This window comes from Protobothrops mucrosquamatus, unplaced genomic scaffold (assembly GCF_001527695.2).
Source record: "Protobothrops mucrosquamatus isolate PMUCROS unplaced genomic scaffold, P.Mucros_1.0 scaffold3782, whole genome shotgun sequence".
In the NCBI taxonomy this organism is placed as follows: domain Eukaryota; kingdom Metazoa; phylum Chordata; class Lepidosauria; order Squamata; family Viperidae; genus Protobothrops; species Protobothrops mucrosquamatus.
Window position 1 is genome coordinate 67,349 of NW_015389735.1, and position 17,748 is coordinate 85,096.

Below are 17,748 nucleotides of genomic sequence, written 5' to 3' on the forward strand. Positions count from 1 at the left end.
CTGCTGGGTGGTTGCAGCAGGTTTTGGTCACTTCACATGACCCTGGGACACTGTGACCGTCATAAATATGAATCAGTTGCCAAGCATCTGAATGTAAATCACAAGACCCTGGAGATGCTGCAACATTCCAGCTGATCGGCGCTTCTTCTGGGCTCAGCAGAAGTGCCAGGATCAGCGCCGAGCTCCAGCTGGAGCCTGGTGCTGATCCTAGTGCTTCCACTGAGCCCTGACAGCCCTGCAGCTCCAGCCATCTCTCGCTCAGGCTTGTGCAGTGCTGTCACCGGTTCAGCTCATTCCCCTCCCCCGCTACCACTTTTCTAGGATGGTCACATACCACCTGCCAGGTGCCAATGTACCACAGGTGATACCCATACCACTGGTTGAAAAGCCCTGATCTAGACTCTAGATCGGGGTAGTCAACCTTGGCTTTTTTATGACTCGTGGACTTTTATGACTTGAAGTCCACGAGTCATAAAAGAGCCAAGGTTGACTACCCCTGCTCTAGATCCTTATATAGCAGTATAGCTTTCTTCACTTTAGCATCCTCCAATTGTGTCGGATCTCTCTGTCTTCCAGCATTGGTTGAAACCATTTACTAGGAGTTGTAGTCCCAACATAATAACGGTGCAAAGTGAGTTATAGTGTCTCTAGCTAAGGCCAGCTCAAATTCAGTAATCTTCCTTGTATTTCTTAGCTTATCTCCACCAAATTCTCCCATATTTTAGAGATATCACAACCAACACTGAAAGCCACTTGGTGCCTGACTGCAAAACTCAAATACTTGAATCCATTTACACAGTGGTTATTATTTTTTTATTATTTATCTTGTTTCCTCTAGTTCAAGGTAGCATGTCTGGTTTTTCCTATCAATTCCACACTCATAATAGGTTTCTTGTTGTTAGTTGCGAACTTGTGTCCGACCCATCGCAACCCCATGGACCACGTTCCTCCAGGCCTTCCTGTCCTCTACCATCTTCTGGAATCCATTTAAGCTCACGCCTACTGCTTCAGTGACTCCATCCAGCCACCTCATACTCTCTCTATTCTTCTATTGCCCTCAATCTTTCCCAGCATTAGGCTCTTCTCCAGTGAGTCCTTCCTTCTCATTAGGTGGCCAAAGTATTTGAGCTTCAACTTCAGGATCTGGCCTTCTAAAGAGCAGTCGGGGTTGATCTCCTCTAGGACTGACCAGTTTGAACGCCTTGCAGTTCAAGGGACTCGCAGGAGTCTTCTCCAGCACCATAGTTCAAAGGCCTCAATTCTTTGGCGCTCAGCCTTTCTTATGGCCCAACTTTCACAGCCATACATTGCAACTGGAAAAACCATGGCCTTGACTATATGCACTTTTGTTGGCAGGGTGATGTCTCTACTTTTTAGTATGCTGTCTAGATTTGCCATAGCTTTTCTCCCCAGGAGCGTCTTTTAATTTCTTGGCTGCAGTCCCCATCTGTGGTGATCTTGGAGCCCAGGAAAATAAAATCTGTCATTAGGTTTCTACTACTAGACTATTGCTTGGCAGGCTATTAGGTTAGAGTAGACTAATGAAAGAGAACCTTGAACAATATGAAGGATAGTGATACAAGCTGGAGATACAAACTAGAAATATTCTGAAGAGCAGAAAGAAAATTGTCCAGTGAAGCTTAATGAATTGTTTTTTTAATGATAATTCTTAGAGATTGAAAAGTGGTAAGACAGGACGCTGAGATTTAAAAATATTAAGTGTCCAGGATGGAACTTAAACAGAAATGTTGTTTACGCTGTACAATTTACAATTTCTTTTCCTGTTGCCTTTTAATTTGTAAAGCTGCCAAAAAACCATTACTCCACTCTGCTTTTAATCCTGAGCGATGCCTTGAGAATTTATCTCTTTGAATTATTTTGGGATAGATAGAGTGCCTTGTTTTATTTTTGTCCTTTTTGCATCTTTCCAATATAATAATACTGCACAACAGCAAAATGAATGTGACAATCCCCATTTCTGCTTTGTCATGTCTTCATCTCTGTGCCAATCGTTTCAGTCTTAAGAGAACACAGGAAAGCAAGTATTTTTGTGGAATGTTTCTTAAAACCAATATCCCAGGCAAACGTTTCACAGTCCCTAGCCTGTTATGACAGCCAAGAAAACAAACCAATAGATCACTGAAGAAATAAATGCAGACTTCTCACTCGTGGCACAAATGGCCGGGCTCAAATTATCCTACTTCAGATACAGTCTGTGAAGACCCAGCTCTCTGGAAAAAGCTCTAATCCTAAGAAAGGTGGAAGAGAACAACCAGCAGCAAGGTGGACAGACTCAGTTGCAGTGGCCATGAACGCACCATTGGGAGACATGAAAGAACAGGTGAGGAAGTAGATCGTCATGGAGAAAAATCTATGCTGTTGCTAGGAGTTGAAAACGACTTGATGGCACATGATCATTCAACAGTCAATCATCCTGTTATGCGGAGATCATGTTAGTTCATGAAATTGACTACGATCACCAGGCAGCTAAACAGCCACATCCCACCCCCATGTATTAACTTCACTTTTAACTCATTGTGAGTTGCTTTAGAGCAGCAGGCCCCAAACCTTTGGGCACCAGGGACCAGTTCCATGGAGAGAGGTTTTTCCATGGACCGGAGGGGGCGTGATTTTGCATCCTGCCTGCATCCCATAGATGGGGCTTTGTTTGTGTGCACGGCCTGGTTCCTGGCATGCTGTGCACCGGTGCCAGTCCATGGACCCAGCGTTTGGGACCCCCCTGCTTTAGAGTACTGCATAAACCCAACCAGTTTGATTAGCTTTTAGTTCAATATACCGGATGTTCCCGCAGAATATTTAACGAGTCAACACGTTGTGTGAAACTAGACATTCAGCCATTCAACCCCTGCGCACCACCACCCTGCCCTACAAACCCTCAGCCCCTCCCCAAAGAATTTGGGGGAAAGAAATCAGACACACCACAGTCACCAGTTGCTCCTGGATTTATTAATTCTTTGGGGGATGATTCTGATCTTTTCTCCAAATGCCGCCTCTTCTACCTTTCGTCATGCACATATTGTTTGTTTCCTGGCTCTCACCCTAAAGAATGTTTTTTTCCCAAAGCAACGGAGTTGAAAAAGTCTTCAAACAACGGACCGAACGTTGAAACTTGCTGGTAAACGGGGAAGCAAAAAGGACTCCAAACTGGGGAAGAGGGTAAAAAAAGACAATCGTAGGCTTAATAAGAAAACGGGGAGTGATCGGTCACGCCTTTGAAGGAGTTGGTGGTGGAAGAAGTCTGTCCATACAACAGGCAGATAGAATCCAAGGCAAATGCAAACGTCTGCTCGAGCCTCTTCTCCAACTGGTTCTCAACACAGAATGATTATTTGCCCCCCACTCCCACTCCAAACAGCATATTTGCCCCCCACTCCCACTCCAAACAGCACTGTGTTAGGATCAGTTTCAGGTGAGAGTGAACGCACTCGTCCTGGAACGGTCGAGGATACAAAAGGAGCCCGAGGCCAGAAGGTGAAATTGATCAAGGAAGAGATGGACAGGCAGGCAGACTAAATGCACACGGCTTTTTGACGAAGACAAGCAGGCTCCCGAGGCAATGGTTGATCTGTACCCAAGTGAGGAAGAGGACACAGATGGCCTGGTCCCGCCCTTGTGCTCTTTTCATCACCAGCCCGCCAATGTTTCGTGCAGTTTGCCTGCTAAATGGCTGGTGGAAACGAGAGCTCCCCAAAGGGGTTCAGCCCACATGCAGCTTGCAGGAAAGAACCACGGGAGCACAGTGGCTCATTGCCCTGCCTGTGAATGGCTCTGTTCTTCCATCTCTCTTTTTAATGAAAGACTTTTGGCTAGGCTTCTTCCCAGCTTGCTTTCTCACTTTCTTGGGAGTTTCTGGGGGAGGCTGGGTTAAAATATAGATTCTGGAGGAGGAAGGAATCTCTCCTCCCCCTATCACCCTACCTGGTGTTTCCTAACTGCCCTTCTAGCCATCTGCAATTTCGATACCGAATTGTGTGTTTCTGGAAATAATATGGGGTGAGACTGGGTCACTCCGTCGGTTCCACCGAAATGCTAAATCCTTTTTTCTTCCTTGGACCGTTGAATGTTCCAAATGCTCAAGTCCAAATGCTCCAGAACCCGCTAGCCTTTCTCGGCTTGTTTCCATGGAGGACAACTCCTTTCTATCAACTCTATGGCGCTAGTAAGGGAGAACTCGCAACCCTCAATACCACCACAGGAAGCCGACGAGCAAAGTAGGAAGTAAAGACATCATAGCTGCCTCGCAAAAATTGTATGTCCACCCAAGTAGTGCAGACCTCATCCTTGATAAGGGTTTGGATCGTAACTATGTTTGAACGGTGAAATGCACGGGGGAGGAGGCACACCGTTCCCTCTACAATTCTATAGATACAACAGGCATCTACTTAAACCACCCGTAGGGCAACAATTCTACCCATAACTTCCCTGGCTGTTTCATCTTAGCTCAGTCCTAATTGCTGATGAGATACAACTGGTGCAGCCACAGAGTCAATACATCATTCCCAAACGTAAGAAAAGACAGGCCTTTGAGAAGTTAGGCTCCCACACTTGACCTTTGCTGTGCCTATCGCTTCCCAGGTGCTGTTTTCCTTAACACACCAATAAAGGAAGAGCAGTAGGAAGGAAAAAACAAAATCTAACTTCAAGAACGACCCGCCATCTGTTCCAGTTTATGCTGCTGACAGATCCTGAAACCTGGCATTTGGTGCCCGAGACTAATATAGATTTTGTTCCGTCTCGCCTCCATGCCACAGCATAGTTGTCCTTACAGAGGGGACTGCCGCTTTAAGCAATCCCGGGCGCTCATTTCACCGCACACCACAGGGCTCAAAGCCACACCCAGAAAGAGAAGGCACACTGCTGGAAGCCAACCTGCCCAGAGTCTCAGCTGGAATATATAGCAAGAGGAGTGACGACAAACCAGTGAGGGATGCTGCTATATAGTCTACACCTGCGGCTGACATCTCCCCTTAAGCTGGGGCCTCCGTTATGGTTCAAATGGAGAAGCTCGGCCAGGCGTCTTGTAGCATTAACCATCTAGCAGCTTAAGGATGCTCTCGCGTTCCTTGAGGCTCTTCCAAGCTTGGTCTTTTTCCTTCTTGGTTGGGGTGCGCTTCTTCTGGCGGGCGGCCATGATCTTCCGGAAGGCATCCATCACTTCGTTGTCCGCAATGCGCACACGCTGCCGCAGCTCTTGCCTGTGAAGTTCCTCTTTGGCCAGCCTGTAAGGGTAACATAACAAAAATCTTGAGTCATCTCTGGATCCTCTTCTCCTTGATCGGACTTTACTGCTTAAGTCCTCGACTTACAACAGTTCATTTAGTGCAGGGGTGTCAAACTGCCGGCACGCAGGCCGGATGCGTCATGCCGAAACCACATCCACCCCATTGCCGGCAATGGTAAAAAAGCCACGATACGTTGCGACACGTCACGCGACGTTGCGAGTTTGACACCCCTGATTTAGTGACAGCTCCAAGTTACAAGGGCACTGAAAAAAGTGACTTAACTTGTTTTTCCACACTGGCGACCACTACAGCACCTGCGTGGTCACATGATCAAAATTCAGACACTAGGTCCGTGGTGGCGTGCCACAGGTGGCACGCAGAGCCCTCTCTGTGGGCACACACACCCTCGCCCCAGTCCTAGGCCTTCATCTGGGTTTTATAAAACCTTTTTGCTTTAGGCCTCTGCCGCCATGTGCAAAAAAAAAAAAAAAAAGTTCAATCAATCAATTTCAACTTCTCGCGGAAAAAAAAAAGATCTCCCAAGGTTGGAATTGATTGCACTTTTTAGTCCCACCCAGTCTGCCGTTACCACCGCAGCCACGCCTACCGAACGGGCCACACCCACCCAACGGGCCACACCCACCCAATGGGCCACACCCACCCAGCACCCAACGATACGTAAGTGGGTATTGGGTTGCAGTTTGGGCACTCAGTCTCTAAAAGGTTCGCCATCACTGCACTAGGCAACCGACTCATTTACACAACTGCAGTGATTCACTTAACAAGGAAGATGGTTAAAATGGGGCAAAATTTCACTTCACAACTTTCTCGCTTCGCCACGGAAATTTCGGGCTCAGCTGCAGTTGTTAAGTCGAGAACAAAGGAGTGGATGATCAGACTTGTGGCTTGTATCTCACCTGAGCAGCTCGACTTTCTTGGTCCGGTTGTGTGTGCTCAACGCCTTGAGTTCAGCCTGCCTCTTCCGCAGCTCGGCCAGCACTTCATCCTCCGAGTCCTCTGCCGGTCGGTCCTCTGACTCCAGCAGCCCTTGAGCAATCAGCTCTTCCTTGATGCGGCCTTCAAGAGATTTTGTGTGGGGTACGCTGAGGAGGACAAGACAACAGGAGCAGCCTTACAGGTACGTCCCTGACTTACCAGTTAATTTGGAGGCCGTTCAAAGTTATGATGGCACTGACAAAAGTGACTTAGGACCATTTATTTTACAGTTAGGACCGCTCCAGCCTCCGTCAGATCACGTGATCAAGATTCAGATGCCTGGCAACCGACTCGTATATATGACGGTTAAGTGTCATGTGATCCCCTTTTGTGACCTTCTGACAAGCAAAATCAATGGGGGAAGCCAGATTCGCTTAACAACCAGGTTACTAACTCAACAACTACAGCGATTCACTGAACGACTGTGGCAAGAAAGGTCATAAAATAGGGCAAACTTCACTTAATACAGACATGTCAAACACAAGGCCCGGAAGCTGGATGTGGCCCGCGAAGTGGTTTCATGTGGCCCACGAAGCCATCCTGGAAACAGTGAGGGAACGGCCCCCGCTGCCTTGGCCCTGGCCCAGGCCGGCCGGGAGCCAATGTACAATTTTGTGGTGGCCCTCTATGCTGAAACGCATTCAGTCTTAGCTCCACAAGGCCGTCTGGAAACAGCAAGGAACCAGCCCCTGCCACGTCGGCCCCGCCCCCTGGGTGCATGCTGGGGAGGTGTCACCCTTTGTGAGGAATGAAGAAATGGACCATGCCTTGGCGCTTGCCCTGGTCCCACCCCCTTCTGCCAGAGACCCTCAGATCTGTCCCACTCCTGCCCAGACCCCCACAGGCACCCTTGAGACAAACAATGTAGAGCTGGCCATGTAGAGCTGGCCACCCAGTAGGCCACACCCACTCCAGCCACGCCCACCCAGGCCACACACCTCCCCGAGGGCAACCGCAATGCTGATGCGGCCCTCAATGAAATTGAGTTTGACACCCCTGACTTAACAAATGTTTCACTTAGCAACAGACACTTTGGGAGTACCTATGCTAGGAATCTGGGCATCATACATATTCAGCGTTCCTTCAACATATTTTAACAGCCAGCACAGTTTGTGGGGGAAAAGTTCTGGCACAACTTTGAAGTTTTGTTCTTTAAATAATGTGTATGATAGCAATCCAAAGGTGTGTGTTTTTTTTAAAGTATATTAATAGGCAAGATAGTAAAAGAGGGCAGATCTAATAACAGACACCCCAGTTCTTGCAAAAAAACCCTCCAAACAAACTTCCATCTCCTCTCTATAGCCACTTTAAATAATCCCTATATATTTCCCACACCTATGAAAAGGCTCTTTACACTATGAATGTTTCCAGGCATTTGCCCAGAGCTGCAGGAAAATAATTGTTGTTTACTGATGGGAAAGGAAGGCTAGTAAATTCCACCAAGCAGCTGAAGTGGCTTTTGGCATTTTCTGGGCAACTTTGGCTATGACATCAACAGTTCTCCTAAAACTCTTCCATCTGTTGGCCCAGATGATGATGATGATGATGATGATGATGATGATGATGATGATGATAATAATAATAATAATAATAATAATAATAATAATAAATCATGATAAAGTTGGAAGGGACCTTGGAGGTCATCTAGTCCAACCCCCTGCGCAGGCAGGAAATCCTATACCATTTCAGACAAATGGCTGTCCAGTCTCTTCTTAAAAACTTCCAGTGTTGGAGCATTCACCGCTTCTGGAGGCAGGTTGTTCCACTGGTTAATTGTTCTAACTGTCAGGAAGTTTCTCCTTAGTTCTAGGTTGCTTCTTTCCTTGACTAGTTTCCACCCGTTGCTTCTTATCCTGCCTTCAGGTGCTTTGGAGAAGAGCTTGACTCCCTTTTCTTTGTGGCAGCCTCTGAGATATTGGAACACTGCTATCATGTCCCCCCTCATCCTTCTCTTCGTTAAACTAGACATACCCAATTCCAGCAACCGTTTCTTATATGTTTTAGCCTCCAGTCCCCTGATCATCTTTGTTGCTCTTCTCTGTACTCTTTCTAGAGTCTCAGCATCTTTTTTACCTCGTGGTGACCAAAACTGGATGCAGTATTCCAAGTGTGGCCTTACCAAGGCATTGTTTCCACCTTCTGCAAAGGTCAAGGTTTCCCCTGTCCAGTCATGTCTAGCTCTAGGCATGGTGCTCATCTCTGTGTTTTGGCCCAGGGAGCCAGCGTTGTCTGAAGACACTTTCCCCGGTCATGTGGCCAGCACGGCTATACGCCAAAGCTACACAGGACACTGTTGCTGAAGTGGTACCTATTTATCTACTTTCCTTTGCATACTTTTTGAACTGTTGGGTGGACAGAGCTGGGTCAAGGAATGGGAGCTCATCCCATTGTGTGGTGCTTAGGTCTCAAATCCGGGCTGTCAAGCTTTCTGACAAACTCAGGTGTCATTAAGCGCTGAGCCATGGAACTTTTCCGGAAATTCACTACCTGAAGGCCAATATTACTATCCTCTCATTGCCTATGTTTTTTTTAAGTATTCTTATCTTTTTATTAAATATAACACTGATTGTTTTATGTAATTTACTGTCATTCCTATGTGCCAACAGTTTTTTGTTATTCAGTTATTTACTTGCCCACTGATTCTTTGTAAGCCTATGGATGCCGTTTCACCAGGACCGGCTGCTGATAACTGCTTCTTTTGATTTCTTATACGCTCCTGCTTATTTTGTCAGCGACAGCATCCAGTCAACTGTCAGACTTTTGATTTTTCCAAATATTGGAATCTTTTCTCATGATTTTTGCTTGTCCAAAACATTTAAGCTTGACTACAGCATCCATTGGCTAGTCTGGTTTTACTTCACCTAGTCTTGTTGTTGTTGTTTTTGATGTCCAAAGTATTTTCAACAATGTTCTGCACAACAATCTAAAGCATCTGTTTTTTCTTCACACAACCTTTCTGAGGGTCGAACTTTCCCAGGCATTTGCTCCAAAAGTAGTGATTTCCAAGCTTGTTTCATGGCTACCAGTCACTATTCCTGTGATTTCTTTTGAGCTTAGGAAAATAAAGTCAGCTAGTATTTCATTTTCTGCACTGGGCTTGCATTAGTGCAGCTTTTAAAAAATAGCCAACAGCAGACCAGCGTTTGTTCTGTTGTCGACAAGAGATTCCATAAATATTCCTTCTATCAACTCATCTGAGGTTATTAGTGGTTGGTTACAATTTCTATTTAATGTGATATTTTCTACACAGAACTTAAAAGTGACTGTCATCAGCCTTAGCATACTCCTCTTCACGTTCTGAGCCATTTGTATAATCTGTTCTAACTGTTGACATCTGATCATCAGACAATTCTATCCTGGACAGATGAGGCAGTCTGGTACACCATGTTTCAAGGACTATTCGCAATTTGTTGTGGTTTACACAATCAGAATCCTTTATACGATCAATAAAACAAATACAGACATTTTGGATCTTGAAAGCTGTGATTTTCCCTAATCTAGCCTGTACATCTGACATTCTCATTCCAGGAATTGTCCGGATCGTAAAGTCTTGAGTATTATTTTAGCAGAAGTGTAATTGTTTAATAGTTTAAGCATTCTTTAAGACTGTCCTTTTTTGGTAATGGAATATAAACTGATCTTTTCCAGTCCCTTGGCTACTGCTGTGTTTTCCACAGCTGAATACACACTGTAAGTATCACTTTAACTGCATCACCTGGCAAAGTTTTAAATGGTTAGATTAATCCAGCTGTTATGAGCAATCTTTTCTGGATTTTTTTAAAAAACTTCATTTTTCAGAATTCTGGTTCTAATTCAGTGTTTGTAACTTTGCGTGCATCATCAAATGAGGGAGAACAACGATTTCATGCTTTTTTCATAGCTTCTTTCTCCAGTTGATCTTTGCCTTGTCTTTTATTTGCCTTATCTGTTTATTTATTGCGCTTGACTTCATCTCTATGCTTTTCTTAAATAATCTCTTGACCTTCAGGTTTCACTGTCACTTTCAATGCAATTTCTTTGCATTGCTTATTTCAGTATAACTCCCTGTTTTCCTTGCTCTTCTGTGGAATTTAGCATTTGGCTGGGCAATTATTCCTCCCTCTGTGTTGCCTTTTTTTTCCACAGATTTCCAGCACGGCAGCAGATTGCCCATTTTACCTTGTTTAGCTTCCAGGAATATTTTATTTGCCTTAACTTTCAGAAATGTCAGTCCCAAGTTCCTCAGGCACCCTTAGCAAATGCAGTCCATTAAATCTGGTCTTTACTTTAAGTGTTTATTCTCCTTGCCTACTACTTTTCTTCAGTTACTTAGTCTAGATTTTTTTTCAAAGCCATATAAACATTTATTTACTCTGTTAATTTAGACAGCCACCCTTAAAAAAAAAAATGACTCAGAGCAACTAAACAAGAAACATGAAGTAAACCATCTTAAAAACATAACAAAACATTACATATTCCACCAAGGCAACAACCAAAACAATTATATCAGACTAGGAACACACACTGCCCTGAAGGCCTCAGGAAAGGCAGGCAAGGTTGGGGTTCTTTGTATTCCAAGCAAAAAGGCTCCATGGAATTCAGCAGGAATTACTTTGAATAGATCTGCTCAGGATTCCGCTGATATGCTGTAATGCTTCCTGAACATGAATGGGACATGAACACTCAGCTGAATATGAATGGGACAAACATTTTAAGGAATGAAACATGTCATCAAAAAGGAAATAATTGCTCTGCTCACCTGAAGGGCTTGTTCTGGCTGCGAGGGGAAGTGCTGGCACCATCAATTGCGGAGTCTTTGCCTGCTATCTCCGGAATAGGCGAATCTTCAATGGGGGAGATGATGTTCTCCTAAAGAAAGAAAGAGAGAAAGAAAGAAAGAAAGAGAGAGAGAGAGAGAGAAGAAAGAAAGAAAGAAAGAGGAGGGAGGGAGAGGGAGAGAGAGATGGATTGAAAGGGAAGGACCAGATTTTCTCCCAGAAAATCTGAGCCTGCTGAAGCTGAAAAAGCCAGCTGTTGTTTTTTTTCATTCCTTACTTCTACAAGTGCCTGCAGAAGGCGCTGGGTGAGAGGCCCAAAAGGGCATCCATCCTCTGGCTGTTCATGCTGGGACTCCGATTTCTTCAGCAAAGCATCAACATCTGGAGGGAATGAAGGAGCAAATGAGAACCAGGAAGGACAAGTCAATATCCGTTGCAAAAAAATGTGGCACTTTGCAGTGAGCAGTTCTGGGATTCTCACCATACCATTTAAAAAAATGAAGAAAATTAAACCAACGCGTCAGAAGGGACTGGCTTTATTCTACATACTATGCTAATGTTCAGGAACCAACACAGCCGGTTCCAGTCTATAAACCTCTAATCTCAACCAGGCTTCATTTCAACATCCCTGACTGAGGAATTCTTGGGAGTTGAAGTTAAAAGTTGCCAAGGTTGAGAAACACTGGTCTAGAGCTAATAAACACATAAAGCAGAGATAAAACAGAGATAAAACAATCTCCGATTTTTCTGTTTTTGCTAAATAATAGCTCCCAGAAGCAAGGAGCTAAAGTTAGCAATAGGGTTAACAATTTTCGCCATTTTTCCTACAGAGGTGGTCCTTGGTTAATTACTGTTCAGCAAGCGTTTGAACTTAACGGCGCCAAATGGGTGGTTCTTACGATCAGTCTTTAAAGTTCCCAAAGTTGTAGTACTCCTGCAATTGCATGATCATAAGCCAGGCACTCAGCAACCAGCCTGGATTTCAAACTGTTGCAGCATTCTGCAGTTACATAGTCATGATTCGTGACTTTCCCACAATCAAAGTCAATGCGGAAGCCTGCAGGAAACTGGAAGTCGTAGTTACGTAAGATCCTTGCTTAAGGACCATGCTGATTTGCTTAATCACAACTAGGAACTGCCAAGACTGCCATTGCTAAGTGGCATGGACATCTGACATCATAATTTATGACTGCATCACTTAACAAATGAAAATTCCACTCCTAATTACGGTTATTAAGTGAGGACTACTTGTAAAAGCATGGATTCTGCAACTAAACTAACAGAGCTCTCTAGAAAAATGGCATCTTTAGTCTCTTCCACTCTGGAAAAGCTGTCATAGAATAGCTCAGGATACCCTTAGTGTCCAGTTCAGTCAGAGGTCCCAAGATGCCTTTCTTCTTATCCGCAGTAGCTGCAGCCCGAGCCCCATCCTTCTGCTCTTCCAGCAGGTCTTCCTGGGCCCAGCGCTGGGAGTAATGTTTTCCTAAGGGTGGGATCTACAAGGACAGAACAACAAGGCATGAATGAGAGCCAGCTCAGACACCAGAAAGGCAAATATCCCCAAACAATTCAACTGTGTCTCAATACGTACATGTAGCCAAATGCTGTCCCTTTTTTCAGATCTAATTCTAATTGGGCTGCCTCCAACCAATTAAATTTTTCTTCCTCCCTTCCAAAATTTTCTATTTTAAATGATTATAGCACAATATTCTTATTCCCTCCTGGAGCTAAGCAGTTTTACAGCTAAGGTGGGAGAATAAAACCCTTCATTCCCCATCACGGTTCAGAATCTCATTCCATTGTCTGTGTAGATCAAATTTCCTCAAGATAAGCCAGAGAAGATACTAAAAATAGATAGCTAAAATATAATGGAAATGGGAAAACATGTTTTCTCCAGATAGGTAGCCTCAAAGATCAGGGCCAAAAGAGTACCAAATGAATTTCTTTCTGCAGCAATCCCACTGTTGCAAACATGGATAAAATTTCAAGCTTTTCTGTCCTGCAACTTTCCTAGTCTTAGGCCAGACATGTCAAACACAAGGCCCGGGGGCCGGATGCGGCCCGCAAAGTGGTTTCATGTGGCCCGCAAAGCCATCCTGGAAACAGTGAGGGAACGGCCCCCACTGCCTTGGCCCTGATCCAGGCTGGTTGGGAGCCAATGTACAATTTTGTGGTGGCCATCTATGCTGAAACGCATTCAGTCTTAGCTCCACAAGGCTGTCTAGAAACAGCGAGGAACCAGCCCCTGCCACATCGGCCCCACCCCCTGGTTGCATGCTGGGGAGGTGTCACCCTCACCCCCTTCTGCCAGAGACCCTCAGATCTGTCCCACTCCTGCCCAGGCCCCCACAGGCACCCTTGACGCGAACGATGTAGAGCTGGCCATGCCCACCCAGTAGGCCACACCCACTCCATCCACGCCCACCCAGTAGGCCGCACTCACCCTGGCCACACCCACCCGGCCTCCCGAAGGCAACCGCAATGCTGATGCGGCCCTCAATGAAATTGAGTTTGACACCCCTGTCTTAGGCCCTCAGTTTCACTAATGCAGGGGTAGGCAACCTTGGCTCTTTTATGACCTGTGGACTTCAACTCCCAGAATTCCTGAGCCAACATGGCTGGCTCAGGAATTCTGGGAGTTGAAGTCCACGAGTCATAAAAGAGCCAAGGTTCCCCACCCCTGCACTAATGGAACAAGCAGGGTTCCCTTTATCATTCTACAAGAGAGATTAAGAAGCACTGAAGAGGAATGGAAGTGGGAGATAAAAGTTGGACAAGTGACTGTCCCAAATGTGCTTTTTCAAAAGGCAACTGGACTTTCTTTGTTTTTCCTTGAAAAAGGTTGTTTCCCATCCAAGAAGCTTCTTAAGTTCTGACTGAATGGTGGAGAATGGAAGGATCTATATTCCTTGCTGTCATCTGGTCGTTAGCACTCTCTCTGGGAGTCAATGAGGCCACTTGAGCCCTCAGGATTGCCTGAATAGTGCAAATGGGCGTGGAACCTTTTTTGGAACTGCTGAAAAGATTTAGTTGGGATATGACATCATCCATCTCCTGTTTACCATCCTTTCAGCAGTTCCAAAAAAGGTTCCACACCCATTTGCATTATTCAGGCAACCATCGACTCTCAGAGAGAGTACTAACGACCAGATGACTGCAAAGAATATAAATCCTTCCATTTTCCACCATTCAGTCAGAACTGAAGAAGCTGCTTGGATGAGAAACAAACTTTTTCAAGGAAAAACAAAGGAAGTCCAGTTGCCTTTTGAAAAAGCACATTTGGGACAACCACGACCTGGATGACTCAGAATCTCCACAGACATATGGACAAGAGACTTTTTCTTCAATTTTGTACCTGTAGGATTTTTAAAGGGAAAAGGTTGTTCCCTCCATCCAAATTTGGAAATGCTACTGTTTAAAATTCTTAGAAAAACCTATTGCTTGACAACAACTAAAAAGCTTTGACTCGCAGAAAATATTGGGACAAATCAACAGAAAATACACATTTTAGCAATTACAATTGTCATGAACCTCTAGGTCAGAAATGGTGAATCTGTGGTGCTTCAAATATTGAACCGCAACACTTATTGTCTCTTACTTGGTCTTGCCAATTGGAACTCCCAAGTTGTAGTTTAGCAATATGTGAATAACTTGTTCAATATAGACTCCAACAGCTTTTTAGTCCTATTGTTTTACCTGATACAGAATTTGTCTTAGATCCAAAGTAAGTACCATACAACAGTTTAACATGAGGAATATATGGAGAATTAAGACTCAATCCAAATTTAGGGCAGGTTGAATAAAATGCTTCTGCTTTTTTACCTTGTAGTGTTCAGCTTCATCTTCAGGTGGCTTGAGAAGGTCATCTAAGGTTCGAACCTCCTCATTGGTGAGGTCAGCGCAATATGGCTCCACTGAGGCCCAGAATCTATAAACACAAACAGTTAAGAAGGAAACAGAACCACAGTTTAGAAAGATTGCTTATAATAGGCAACATGACAGTCTAAGAGAGGGGTAAGCAACCTTGGCTCTTTTATGACTCGTGGACTTCAACTCCCAGAATTCCTGAGCCAGCATGGCTCAGTTTGGAAACCTCTCCCTTTCCCCTCAGCATGGCTGGCTCAGAAATTCTGGGAGTTGAAGTCCACGAGTCATAAAAGAGCCAAGGTTGCCTACCCCTGGTCTAAGATAACACATTAAAATCTGGATTACTAAGAAGCTAGAATCTTTCCTAGTCGGCACAAGCAGTACACAGCCTTTTCCATCCAAGAGCCTCGGTTTCATGTCATATTGAGATTGGAGATTATGGGATAGAAGAGCAACATGTGGAGAGCCCAGAGCACTTAGTCTGATAGTGCAGTCCGTGTAATGAGGGCCAATAAATTGCCAGATATTATTAAGACAAGGGATGGCAAACTGGGGGGGGGGGGGCGGTATGTTTAGCGGCCCCATTTTTTTTCCTCCCACCTCTTTTGAATATAAGGCTGGAGACTGCCCATTCCTGCTGTAACTATTTACTGAACTATGCACCTATTTCTTTTTTGTGCTTCATAATGTTGATACTTATGGTGATAATGGATAAGATGATAGCAATCGCTTTCATATTACCTGTTGGGTGCATCATTTTTAGGAATACGGGGCACATCAATTGGATCGTCTGAGAATTCATACTCTTGAATTTTAGGCTGGAGGTTCTTGGATTTGGGCCGTCCTGGAGTGCTGTGGCTTCCTTTCACATCTAGCTTCTGCTTCTTGAGCTTGCTATGTTTGATAGAAGGACCCACCTCATGGTCCTTGCCAATTTTCAGAAATCGTCTGTCTCCTTTCTTGTCTTGCCAGTCTGTCAAGATCTGATGAGAATAAAGAAAGAAAAAAAGGTAGATTAAAAGGTCACATAGCAAGGTACCTATATCTGTCTTGGAAAGAGGAATCGGCAAAGAGGTTCGTTAGCAGAACTGCTGCATTATGGAATTCTTACTAACATCAGAAGAGCCCTGATGGAACAGAACAATAGTTTGCCTATAATTCTGTGTTATGTGTGGTTGAGCCAATGCATATGGGATGCATGCTACCAAACTAGGTAACATCATCAGTGCTAGACTAGACTAGCACTGATGATGTTAACCTAATTTGGTAATGAAACATCTGCAAGAAAACAATCAAGCTCGGAGGCACCAAGGACCCCACAGTTCAAATCTGAGCTACACTTGTTCTTTTCTGTCACCATTTGGGAAGCTAACTCCTCAGCTAACTGTGACACAAGATCCTCCAGCAGCAACATAAGGACACGATCCCCTGAGCCAGATGTGACTTTTGTCTAAAGTCTACACAAGTTTAGCTTTTCTAAATAGTTTCTCAGATCACCTTAAACGCCATTTAGATTTCAGACTTCACTTTCTGAAAATGACTCGTCTTTCACAGATGTAAGGACTGTGTGTGATCAACTATACTTAAATAAAGCACAGTAACTGCAAGACTCAAGCTGAAGGGCCTTTCTATGAGGGCCCAATTACCAGCTGACCTGGGTTTCCGTCTCCAGCACCCGAAGTCGGCGGCTTGCAGATGACAGCAATGTTTCAAGCTCTAACTGTAGCGTGTCAAGCTCTTCAATGCCAATGCCATCATCTTCAGAACGGGCCAGTACCGCCGTATAGCGTGGACACACTTTGATATGGTCCACAGACTTGAAATCGTGGAATTGAAGGGGACAATCTTTCAGTTCAGACATGGTGTTGCTGGGCCTGGGAAAAGAAAAAAAGAAAAGAGAAAACACGACAGATGCAAGCATGTAAAGAGCGACATTAACAATTTGCAGAACTGACGGAGGGAATGACATTATGTTATCCTAACCCAAAAAAATCTTACCCTACATAAATCCTGGAGACAGGTAGCTCTTCACTGCCAGGAATCTTGCTGAGCTGGAGTTATCATTGCAGGCACCGCCGAACTGGGAAGAATCCATAGAGTGGAAAACAAAAGTTATTTAAAAACAAAGGGCAGCCAGAAAAGAAGGACTGATACGGCAATGCAGGCTGACAAGGTAGCTACTGCAGACGGGATTATGGAAGTGAACCACCTGCGGAGGGAAGGCGAAGACCAAAAAAAAAAGAAATTTCAGGGAATTCTCTGCCCAGCGAGAACGGCGTCCCAAGTAACGAGGACGGAGGGAACTGGAGCCTGATGGTGCTTGGAAAAGGGCATAGGAAGCACTACGAACTATGGACGGTGGAGAAACAAATGATGAATGAGGGGGGGAAACAAGCCAGGAGGGGGCGCTGGAGCAAGGCGGGGGGGGAAATTATTGGGGGAGTTTCCGGTTCTGGAAGCTCCTTCCGGGTTACACCCATACGGAGCTCGCCAGGAAGGGAAGAGGGGCGCCGCGTATCCCCCGGAGATGCAGAAGTCGGGCGCGAGAGAGACTCCCAGCCGCCATAGCGGCGAGAAGGAGGGTGAAGGGAAAAGGATCTCGCCGAAAATCTCCCCCGAAATCTCTCTGCCCGGAGACTTCCGCCCCTTCCGCCTCAGCGGTCGAGCCTCGCCATTGGCCACACGCTCCCCTTCTTACTTCACCCTCATTGGCTACAAACCAACCCGCGAGGGCGCGGAGCCGTAGAACTCCTCGCTTTTTTTTTTTCACTTGCGCTCTTTTGACCCCACCCAGGCCCTCGTCTCATTTCCAAATATGGAGGCAAGGGAGGGCGGGTCGTACCATACTCACCGAAAAATGGGGGGGGGAAGAGAGAAAAACGGAT

The 17,748-nt window shown here is 45.2% G+C and overlaps 1 protein-coding gene across 1 annotated transcript; it reads right to left on the reverse strand.

The window, feature by feature from the left end:
* Positions 1-4,985: 4,985 nt before the first annotated feature.
* On the reverse strand, positions 4,986-16,916 carry TADA3 (transcriptional adaptor 3). Its single transcript, XM_015827552.2, has 9 exons — positions 16,862-16,916; positions 16,518-16,737; positions 15,605-15,846; positions 14,819-14,924; positions 12,351-12,492; positions 11,274-11,377; positions 10,978-11,087; positions 6,161-6,346; positions 4,986-5,240 (listed from the first exon to the last, which is right to left on the reverse strand). Exons 2-9 carry the CDS (start codon positions 16,722-16,724, stop codon positions 5,048-5,050), a joined length of 1,290 nt encoding a protein of 429 aa, XP_015683038.1. The 5' UTR covers positions 16,725-16,737; positions 16,862-16,916; the 3' UTR covers positions 4,986-5,047.
* Between the last annotated feature and the right edge of the window lie 832 nt (positions 16,917-17,748).